This window comes from Ranitomeya variabilis, chromosome 5 (assembly GCF_051348905.1).
Source record: "Ranitomeya variabilis isolate aRanVar5 chromosome 5, aRanVar5.hap1, whole genome shotgun sequence".
Taxonomy (NCBI): Eukaryota; Metazoa; Chordata; class Amphibia; order Anura; family Dendrobatidae; genus Ranitomeya; species Ranitomeya variabilis.
This window is the reverse complement of record NC_135236.1, coordinates 72,406,762-72,418,362: the sequence shown is the minus strand read 5'-3', so window position 1 is coordinate 72,418,362 and position 11,601 is coordinate 72,406,762. Positions and strand designations below refer to the sequence as shown.

At 44.3% G+C, this 11,601-nt stretch overlaps 1 protein-coding gene across 1 annotated transcript in view; it reads right to left on the bottom strand.

Annotated features, from left to right (window-relative positions):
• Nucleotides 1-1,656: 1,656 nt before the first annotated feature.
• Nucleotides 1,657-11,601, bottom strand: part of LOC143774538 (RING finger protein 112-like) — a 196,888-nt gene continuing 186,943 nt past the window's right edge. The window contains exon 13 of the mRNA XM_077262224.1: nucleotides 1,657-5,640. Coding sequence (XP_077118339.1) covers nucleotides 5,335-5,640 — 306 coding nt within the window. The 3' untranslated portion in view covers nucleotides 1,657-5,334. The remainder of the gene's footprint in view (nucleotides 5,641-11,601) is intronic.

The window sequence follows — 11,601 nt, the reverse complement described above, 5'->3', positions numbered from 1 at the left end:
TTTTTTATAAAAAGTGTTTTTTTTTTTTATTGCCATATTCTGTGAGCTGTAACTTTTTTATAAGACCAATTTGTTCGTTGGGTTGGTACAATTACAGCGATACTGGATTCATATAGTTTTTTATGATTTGCTATTTTTACAGCCTAAAAACAATATTTTAGCAAAATGAATATGTTTTTGCACGGTCCTATTCTGAGAGCTTTTTTTCTTTTTTGCCAAATTAGCTATATTAGTTTTTCGTTTTTGCAGGACGGTTTGGGGTTTTCATTTATATCATATTTTTTTACATATAACCTTTTGATCGCTTTTTATTCACTTTTTTTGTGAGTCACTATAATGAATAAACAACATTTTTGGTGTATTTTTTATTTTTTGTATGGCGTTCGCTAAACAGAATAAATAACATGCCAGTTTTAGAGAGCGGGTCGTTATGGACGCAGCATTGCCAATTATGTGTACTTTTTTTTTGTTTATTATTGTTTTATTAGAAAGGCTGCATTTTGAGTGCGAAACAGATTTTAGTGATTTGTGTGCTAATTTTTGTGTTTGTTTTTTTTACTCTTTTACATACCGTATTTTATTTTGCTTTTCATTTTTTCACTATGTATAATTTTGTACTCATGTACAGCAGTGTGTGTCATGCTGCATCACTGCAGGTAAATGCAAACTCCACTAGATGGCTGCAGAGTGGAGAGAGGGCTAAAATCCTGCTCAAAGCAGACCAGCAGAACTGCAGCAAGACTACCACCAGGTGGCAGCAGAATAGTCAGACAAGCCGGGTCGATACCAGAGAGTAGCGAAGTACCAGAAAAAAGAGACAGAATCAGGTCAGAGCCAAAGCAGAGTTGAATACCGGGGAATCCAAGCTCAGGGACACACAGAGTAGGGTCAGGAAGAGAGGAATGAAGTGTCACGGGCAAAGACAGCTAAATGCAGCAGGAAAAACCAGGGTTTCACCAGAGCCAGCTACACACGCCGTAGGCAGGAAATATAACTGGCCCTGCCTACAGGATGCAGCGCAGAGAAATAGCAGACCCGACACCGAAACGAGGCTGAGAAAGTTAACCCCTGACATAACCAGACCGGGAAAGTAGAGACAAGGCCCAAAACCTGGTCTGGATCATGACAATATGAGAGTAGTCCATGTCTCACTGACTCAGCCTGTGAGACCCAGATTATTGCTGGATCTCGCACGCCACCATACCCTGGGATCATCACATGATCTTGGGGTACAATGGTAACCATTGGGACCCGCGATTCTCATCGCGGGGGTCCAATGGTTACTAAGGGGGTCTTGTGACCACTTGTAACAACTTAAATACCATTTTTGTGATTGACAGTGGTATTTAAGGGGTTAATCGGCCCCAATTGGTTGCAAAACTGGTCTGGTCCGATACTGCAGGGTGTTAGCTGTCCCATACAGCTGACACCCACTGCAATCGCCACCACTCGGCGGCGCTACTCCCTTATTCCTCAGTGCTGTTAAAAAGCAGTACTGAGGAATAAGTACCCTTATTGACCGTCGTTAAAAGGCGTATCGGCAGTCATTAAGGGGTTAATATGGATTTTTGAAGCGTATCCATGTGAAAAACCTTTACTGGCCACGCAAAAACTATCACTCCAATGTGTAAAAAAATAAGACAGGATTAATGAAGATGAAGTTACATAATATCTCCTTTATTATAATCAGATAGAGCAGGTACATCAGGTACACAAAATAATTGGGTACAAGTGGCAGAAAAACCTTTCAGAATAAATCAACTTATTCCAGTTACACACATTTGATTTGTTCCTCATACATGAAAAATGTTCTACTCCTGGTTTTGACTTACAAATTCCGAGGTAAAAAAAACTCACCAAATACTCATGTGCCTTAGGCTATGTGCACACGTTCAGGATTTCTTGCAGAAATTTCCTGAGCAAAACCGGACATTTTCTGCAATAAATCTGCATGCGTTTTTCTCGCGGGTTTGACACGTTTTTTGCGCGTTTTTTATGCGTTTTTTGTGTGTTTTTTCTGGAGCTTTCCAATGCATTAAATAGCGGGAAAAACGCAAAAAATCCGCAAAATTAATGAACATGATGCGTTTTTTACCAAGATGCGTTGTTTTGCAGAAAAAAATGCATCATGTGCACAAAAATTGCGCAATGCATTCTAAATCATGAGATGCATAATGTATGCGTTTTTTATGCGTTTTTATAGTGAAAAAAAATGCAAAAAATCCGCAACGTGTGCACACAGCCTTAAAGGGGTTTTCCCACAAAAAAAACATTTATTTTATTCACTAGATCTTTGAATAACAATAGTTTCCACAACTGGATGTGTTTAAATAAAATGTTCCTGTGCTGAGATGATCTTATAAATGTTCCCTGCTGTGTACTGTGTAATGGCCGTGTCTGACCGTACAGGGACATGGTCTGATCATACCACAGCAGGGGAGGACACTAAAGAGAGTATACAGAAAGTGGGACAGCATGGGATCACCGATTATTCTGTGAGGTAAAACATCATTTAAAAACAGGCAGAGAAATGTTTTACCTCAAAAAAAGAATCAGCTGTGATCCCGTGCTGTAATATCTGTACACCCTTTGCTTCCTCCCCTGGCCAGGAGCTGTGGTATGATCAGACCATGTTCCTGCACGGTCAGACACGGCCATTACACAGTACACAGCGTGGGCACATTTATAAGATTATCTCAGCACAGGAACATTTTTTTTTTTACTCCCTTCTGTGGACCTTATTTTAATTCCAAGATCTAGTGAATAAGGCTACTTTCACACTAGCGTCGTGCACTGCACGTCGCTATGCGTCGTTTGGTTGCAAAAAAGTGCTTGCAGGATGCGTTTTTTCACCATTGATTAGCATTAGCGTCTCATTGCGACGCTTTGCCACACGTCGCAACCGTCGTGCGACGGTTGCGCCGTGTTGTGGCGGACCGTCGGCTGCAAAAAACGTTACATGTAACGTTTTTTGTGGCCGACGGACCGCCATTTCCGACCGCGCATGCGCGGCCGGAACTCCGCCCCCACCTCCCCGCACCTCACAATGGGGCAGCGGATGCGTGGAAAAACAGCATCCGCTGCACCCGTTGTGCGGCGCAAACAACGCTAGCGTCGGTACGTCGGCCCGACGCTCTGCGACGGGCCGAGTACGACGCTAGTGTGAAAGAAGCCTAAAATGAATTTTTGTTAGTGGGAAAACCCCTTTAAGAAAAAGAAATTCTTAACGTCTCTACTTGTTAAAGGGAACCTGTCACCAGATTTTCCCAATACAAACTAAAGCTGCCACCTTTATCTGCTCTATTAGTGCAGTCCATCAAAATTTATCTAAGCCTTTAACCCCCCTGTATAGGCCCAAAATACCTTATATACTTCTGGCATACCTTACTGTCCAGTACGAAGCGCGACAATTTTTCTTTTCTTTGTGCCCCCCTCAATATATTCAGCTTTCTTGTTTCTGACTTGTTTGATGCGGCCGACGCTTCCTACCTCATCATATGCTCCACATGAGTATTACCTTATGTGAGATGTCTGCACAGGACCAGCTCTATAAGAATCAGTCGTTGGCTCTCCAATCACTTTTGGTTCTCCAAACTACACACTCAAAGTAATATTTAAAGGAAATCTCCAGGCAAAACTTTGCTCTTCCATGTATAGGTCATGCCCTGGACCGGGCACATCACCGTATATCAGTCTTGTCTGGAGTGCTACTTTAATGTCGTATGTCATAAGTTTAATCATAAAGCAAAGAATGTGTGCATGTAAGGCTACTTTCACACTAGCGTCGTACGACGCACGTCGCAATGCGTCGTTTTGGAGAAAAAACACATCCTGCAAAATTGCTTGCAGGATGCGTTTTTTCTCCATAAACTAACATTAGCGACGCATTGCCACACGTCGCAACCGACTTGCGATGGTTGCGTCGGACCGTCGGCACAAAAAAACGTTGCATGCAACGTTTTGTGGTGCGTCGTGTCCGCCATTTCCGATCGCGCATGCGCGGCCGGAACTCCGCCCCCTGCTTCCGGAGCTCAAAACGGGGCAGCGGATGCTTTGAAAAACTGCATCCACTGCCCCCGTTGTGCGGCGCTTCCACAGTATGCGTCGGAACGTCGCAACGTCGCATTGCAACGTGCGTCGTACGACGCTAGTGTGAAAGTAGCCTAAGTCCAGCAAGGACCATTATTAAAGAAATCCTTATAGGCATGTGAATAATGAAGACAGGTCTCAAAAAAAGCACAACGTGTAATGAAATAATGTGATATATAGATGCATATAAATTTGAAAACTACATGGTGCAGATTTATTCATACAGCCCAGTCCATCGGTCACAGTATTGGTCTGTGGCCTCGGCATGAGAAGGGGAGACCAGCCTCTTTCCTGTCGACATCTTTTGCTTAGCCGTCTTGGTGCAGGGTTATATGTGTATCACAATGCAACGATGATGTTGCACCAGACTAGATGATCAGAAGAAGAGCCACAGATGCCGACAGGTAAAATAGTGATGGGCGGTTCGGCTCTTTTTGATGATTACGATCTCTTGGCTCTGTTCACCAAACAGAGCCGTCTCTTTTGGATCTTAAATGGATCATTAATAAATATGTGTTCGCCATAAGTGAACACAAATTTTATATTAAATTGATGCAGTTGAAACCCCGCCTCATCCGTTACCAAAACCCCACCTACTTGTAGCCAACCAATTAAATCAATAGATGGGTGGGGTTTTAACCTCCGAACACCATCATTTTGTGCTGCGTGAGAGATATTCAGAGAATTTCCTGGCTCTGAATAGAGTGCTCACTCCCATTGTTCCTAGCAGGGAGCCAGCTCTTTGTCTCAGATCGGTCGTGACCGACCCATCAATGAGGTAAAAGGCGCACTGCAACTGTGCAGCAGCCCTGGACCACTGTCATGTCCTTTAAACTAAGACATGCAAATAAATCTGCACCAACTCTAAAAACAATATAAAAAGGGAATATGTAAAAAAAAAAATGATTCTCATAGTACTCTGAAGTGTATAAGTTGGATTGTCCAGTAATGGACATCCACTTTAATTAGGAGTTTTCCACGATTAGAAAAACATGGGCTGAGGGCAACAGCTGTCATCTTAGAGCATGATGGGAAAGACATAAAATAATAACAGCTTTGCGAGAAGGGAAAGGCGAGACCGTTCAGGAGCATCCACTCAATATGCCATAGTAGATGCTGCAGGGAGGTGGATGGTCAGATGTGATTGTTCCTACAGCGGGGGTTAGAGATCAGCTGATAGTTGGCTTTTAAATTGGGGACATTTCACAATGATCCTTTGTAATCCCCATCTTACAGTATGTATTTTCACTGCATCCATCTACGCACCACAGCCACACCAACCTGTGCCGCTGCTGCTGCCCGAGCAGCGGCAAAGGCACCTGCCAACGGCACTGCCGCCACGCCTGCCACAGCCGTAATCCCATGTAAACCTAGTGTAATATTGTGTCTCCTGCAGAACTTGTCTCCTTTTGTAATCAAATATGTCCTCAGCATCTCCAACTGTTCTTTGCGATCTTCATCATTTATTGGACTGGATGATGTCTCAAATCTCTTGTGAAGCTCTGAAATTTTGTCAGAAACCCGATTTCCAATTTTTAATTTCCACGAGGGCTGTGGAGACAATCAGCGAGAAAGTAATGAGTGTTATTACAGAGGAACAGATGATGAAGTAGTAGTTTATTATCATGTTGTTCTGTTCAGTGTCATTTATTATGTGTGTGTGCAGGGGCGTAACGACCGCGGTCGCAGCGGTCGCCATTGCGACCGGGCCCCACAGGTCAGGGGCCCCGGGCCGGCAGGTCAGAGCAGGGCCGGGCTGGCCATCGGGCACTTCTGGCAAATGCCAGAAGAGCCGATGCCAGTAGTGGGCCGCTGCAAAGTTCCTCCCCCGGAACCCCCCCTGTTGTGGATTCTGTTTGTGGGCTCCCTCTGGTGGTTACTGCTGGTACTGGGTGACTTTGGTGGGTTGCGGCCTTTGGTTTCCACCTGTCCATCAGAGGTTGGGTGTTTCCTATTTTACCTGGCCTTTCTGTCATTTCCCTTGCCGGCTATCAATGTGTTCAGATGTGCTCTGTTTGGTTCCTGCCTACCTGCTCCCAGATCTTTCAGGATAAGCTAAGTGCTGATTTTCAGTTGTTTGGTTTTTGGTCCAGCTTGCTTAGAATGTCTCTATGCTAGTTGGTTGCTCTAGTGGACTGAGGTTCTCCCCATGTGCCATGAGTTGGCACATGGGTTCTTGTAATCTCAGGATGGTTTTTTTGATTAGGGTTTTTTGCTGACCGCTCAGTCCCCTTTTGTATCATTCTGCTTTCTAGTTTTCAGCGGGCCTCTATTTGCTAAAGCTATATACATCATCTCTGTGTGTGTGCCTTCCTCTCATTTCACCGTCAATACATGTGGGGGGCAACTATACCTTTTGGGGTTAATTCCTCTGGAGGCAAGTGAGGTCTTTGTTTTCTCTGCAGTACTAGTTAGCTCTTAGGCTGGTGCGTGGCGTCTAGAACCAACGTAGGCACGCTCCCTGGCTATCTCTAGTTGCGTTTGTCGGGCGTAGGGCAGCGGTCAGCCCAGGTTCCATCACCCTAGAGCTCGTCCGATATTTGTTGCTTGTCCTGTGCTATCCCTAGCCATTGGGGATTCATGACACCCCCCCCCCAGTGCCGCCGCCGCCGCATTTAACTATACTGGCGTCTATGACACCGGTATAGTTCAATGCAATGATGGAGGAGAGAGCGTCACCTGACGCTCCCTCTCCCATCATTCCCCGCTCTGCCTCTGACAGTACACTGCTGGTGCGCGATGACGTCATATCATCGCGCACCTGCAGTGTCCTGGGCAGACTTCAGCCGCCAGGAGCAGCGCGGGCAAAAGGAAAGGTGAGGAGAGTTTCTTTTTTTTCTTTTTAACCGGACTGTGGGGCCATTATCGGGGGGGGGGGGGGAGATGAGATGCGGGCTGTGCTGTATATACCCCTGTGCGGGCTTTGCTGTATATACCACTGTGCCGGCTGTGCTGTATATATCCCTGTGCGGGCTGTGTTGGATATACCACTGTGCGGGCTGTGCTGTATATACCCCTGTGTGGGCTGTGCTGTATATACCCCTGTGCGGGCTGTGCTGTATATATCCCTGTGCGGGCTGTGCTGTATATATCCCTGTGCGGGCTGTGCTGGATATACCACTGTGCGGGCTGTGCTGGATATACCACTGTGCGGGCTGTGCTGGATATACCACTGTGAGGGCTGTGCTCTATATACCCCTGTGCGGGCTGTGCTGTATATATCCCTGTGCGGGCTGTGCTGGATATACCACTGTGCGGGCTGTGCTGGATATACCACTGTGCGGGCTGTGCTGGATATACCACTGTGCGGGCTGTGCTGTATATACCACTGTGCGGGCTGTGCTGTATATACCACTGTGCGGGCTGTGCTGTATATGGGGGGGGGGGGCAGGGGTAGGGGGGGGGGGCCCATTTGGAAGTTCGCACCGGGGCCCATAACTTTGTAGTTACGCCACTGTGTGTGTATGTATATACATACATATATACACACATAGTACAGACCAAAAGTTTGGACACACCTTCTCATTCAAAGCTTTTTCTGTATTTTCATGACTATGAAAATTGTAAATTCACACTGAAGGCATCAAAACTATGAATTAAGACATGTGGGATTATATACTTAACAAAAAAGTGTGAAACAATTGAAATTATGTCTTATATTCTAGGTTCTTCAAAGTAGCCACCTTTTGCTTTGATTACTGCTTTGTACACTCTTGGCACTCTCTTGATGAGCTTCAAGAGGTAGTCACCGGAAATGGTTTTCACTTCACAGGTGTGCCCTGTCAGGGTTAATAAGTGTGATTTCTTGCCTTATAAATGGGTTTGGGACCATCAGTTGTGTTGTGCAGAAGTCTGGTGGATACACAGCTGACAGTCCTACTGAATAGACTGTTAGAATTTGTATTATAGCAAGAAAAAAGCAGCTAAGTAAAGAAAAATGAGTGGCCATCATTACTTTAAGAAATGAAGGTCAGTCAGTCAGTCCGAAAAATTGGGAAAACTTTGAAAGTGTCCCCAAGTGCAGTTGCAAAAACCATCAAGCGCTACAAAGAAACTGGCTCACATGAGGACCGCCCCAGGAAAGGAAGACCAAGAGTCATCTCTGCTTCTGAGGATAAGTTTATCCAAGTCACCAGCCTCGGAAATTGCAGGTTAACAGCAGCTCAGATTAGAGACCAAGTCAATGCCACACAGAGTTCTAGCAGCAGACACATCTCTACAACAACTGTTAAGAGGAGACTTTGTGCAGCAGGCCTTCATGGTAAAATAGCTGCTAGGAAACCACAGCTCAGGATAGGCAACAAGCAGAAGAGACTTGTTTGGGCTAAAGAACACAAGGAATGGACATTAGACCAGTGGAAATCTTTGATTTGGTCTGATGAGTCCAAATTTGAGATCTTTGGTTCCAACGACCGTGTCTTTGTGCGACGCAGAAAAGGTGAACGGATGGACTCTACATGCCTGGTTCCCACCAGGAAGCATGGAGGAGGAGGTGTGATGGTTTGGGGGTGCTTTGCTGGTGACACTGTTGGGGATTTATTCAAAATTGAAGGCATACTGAACCAGCATGGCTACAACAGCATCTTGCAGCGGCATGCTATTCCATCTGGTTTGCGTTTAGTTGGACCATCATTTATTTTTCAACAGGACAATGACCCCAAACACACCTCCAGGCTGTGTAAGGGCTATTTGACCAAGAAGGAGAGTGATGGGGTGCTACGCCAGATGACCTGGCCTCCATAGTCACCAGACTTGAACCCAATAGAGATGGTTTGGGGTGAGCTGGACCGCAGAGTGAAGGCAAAAGGGCCAACAAGTGCTAAGCATCTCTGGGAACTCCTTCAAGACTGTTGGAAGACCATTCCCGGTGACTACCTCTTGAAGCTCATCAAGAGAATGCCCGAAGTGTGCAAAGCAGTCATCAAAGCAAAAGGTGGCTACTTTGAAGAACCTAGAATATAAGACATATTTTCAGTTGTTTCACACTTTTTTGTTAAGTATATAATTCCACATGTGTTAATTCATAGTTTTGATGCCTTCAGTGTGAATGTACAATTTTCATAGTCATGAAAATACAGAAAAAGCTTTGAATGAGAAGGTGTGTCCAAACGTTTGGTCTGTACTGTGTATATGTGTATATATATATATATATATATCTCTATCATAGAATGGTAGAGTTGGAAGGGAACCTCCAGGGGCATCGTGTCCAACCCCCTGCTCAAAAGCAGGATTCACTAAATCATCCCAGACAGATGTCTGTCCAGCCTCTGTTTGAAGACTTCCATGGAAAGAGAACTCACCACCTCTCGTGGCAGCCTGTTCCACTCATTGATCACCCTCACTGTCAAAAAGTTTTTTCTAATATCTAATCTGTCTCATCCCATTCAGTTTCATCCCATTGCTTCTAGTCTTTCCTTGTGCAAATTAGAGTAAAGATGATCCTTCTACAATGTGACAGCCCTTGAGATATTTGTAGACAGCTATTAAGTCTCCTCTCAGTTTTTTTTTTGCAAGCTAAACATTCCCATATCCTGTAACCGTTCCTCATAGGACATGTTTTGCAGACCGCTCACCATTCTGGTCGCTCTTCTCTGAACTTGCTCCAGTTTGTTGATGTCTTTTTTTTAAATGTGGTGCCCAAAACTGGACACAGTATTCCAGATGAGGTCTGACCAAAGAGGAGCAGAGGGCAATAATGACTTCACGTGATCTAGACTATATGCTTCTGTTAATATACTTTATGATCTGTTAGAATACCCAAGTATTTTTCACATGTACTGTTGCTTAGTCCTATTCCTCCAATTCTGTATATGCTTTTTTCATTTTTATTGCCAGATGTAGTACTTTGCATTTTTCCCTGTTAAAAACCATTATGTTAGTTGCTGCCCATTGCTCCAGTTTATTTATATCTTTTAGAATCCTCTCTCTCACTTTTCTAGCATTAGCTATCCCTCCTAGCTTTGTGTCATCAGCAAATTTAAACAGTGTACCCTCAATTCCTTCATCTAAATCATTGATAAAGATGTTGAACAATACAGGGCTCAGGACAGAGCACTGTGGTACCCCACTTGAGACGTTCTTCCATCTGGATGTGCAGCCATTTACGACCACTCTTTGGGTCCGATCACTAAGCCGGTTATGAATCCAGTTGCCTTGTCCATTCCATACTTTGTCATTTTTTCAATAAGGATCGTGTGAGATACTTTGTCAAATGCTTTGCTGAAGTCAAGATATACCTTATTTACAGCATTTCCCTGATCCACCCAGTCAGTAATTCTGTCATAGAAGGAAATGAAAGGAGTTGTCCACTACAATATATATATTTTTTTTCATAAATCTTGCTATTATGTGCCACTGAAAACATCCACTGTGTTTATTTTAGCAATATTACCTTTTATCATGCTGTAGCAGCACATCTTCAGTGCTGGATCCAGCTCTCATGGGGTTAATCGACAACTTCCTTTCTCCTGACTTATTGTGCTCTAATACTACAAGTTCCATGATGCATTGCACTGGCCTCTATGCCCGAACCTACCACACCCACTCCAAAACACACCCAAACCCCTCCCTCTTCTCCCTCCTCTAGCTTCAAAAAGATTTGTGATGTCATTTCTGTCCAACCTCCTCTTTTACATTTGTCCAACCCACACTCCATTACACACAGATAGATAGATAGATAGATAGATAGATAATAGATGATAGATAGAAAGAAAGATAGATAAGATCCCCACAGTCCATACTCCCTATACCCTACCGTACACGTGCTTTGGCAAAACTAATGTTTATTTCGTCCTGCCAATAAAGCTTCATTGAATTGAATTGAATTGAATTGATAAGATAGATAGATACAGAGATAGATATATATATCTATTTCTATAGATATGTCCATATCCATGTTTCTAAACCCCTTCACCCCTGGAGCTTTTTTCGTTTATCGCTCCCTTTCTTTCCAGAGCCAAAATTTTTCCGTCAATATGGCCATGTGAGGGCTTATCTTTTGCGGGACAAGTTCTACTTTTGAACGACATCATTGGTTTTACCATGTCGTGTAACAGAAAATGTGAAAAAAAATTCAAAGTGCGATGAAATTGCAAAAAAAGTGCAATCCCACACTTGTTTTTTGCTTGGCTTTTTTCCTAGGTTCAATAAATGCTAAGTGTTATGACCTGGTGGTTACGGAGTAGCACTGAGATGACCTGGTGGGTAAAACCAATCATGGACAAGCTCCGAGGAGGTGGCAGCTCCACCGACAACAATCACAGTTATGACCTGGTGATTACGGAGCAGCACAGAAATGACCTGGTGGGTAAAATGTACAAGCTCTGAGGAGGTGGTAGCTTTACTGACCGCAATCCCTACTCCTAACACCAACACTAGAAATAGCCGTGGAGCATTCCTATCTCTGCCTAGACGCCTCGACACAGCCTAAGAACTAACTACCCCTGAAGATGGAAATGGAAAACTATCTCGCCTCAGAGAAACCCCCAGAGAGCCCCCCACAAATATTAACGG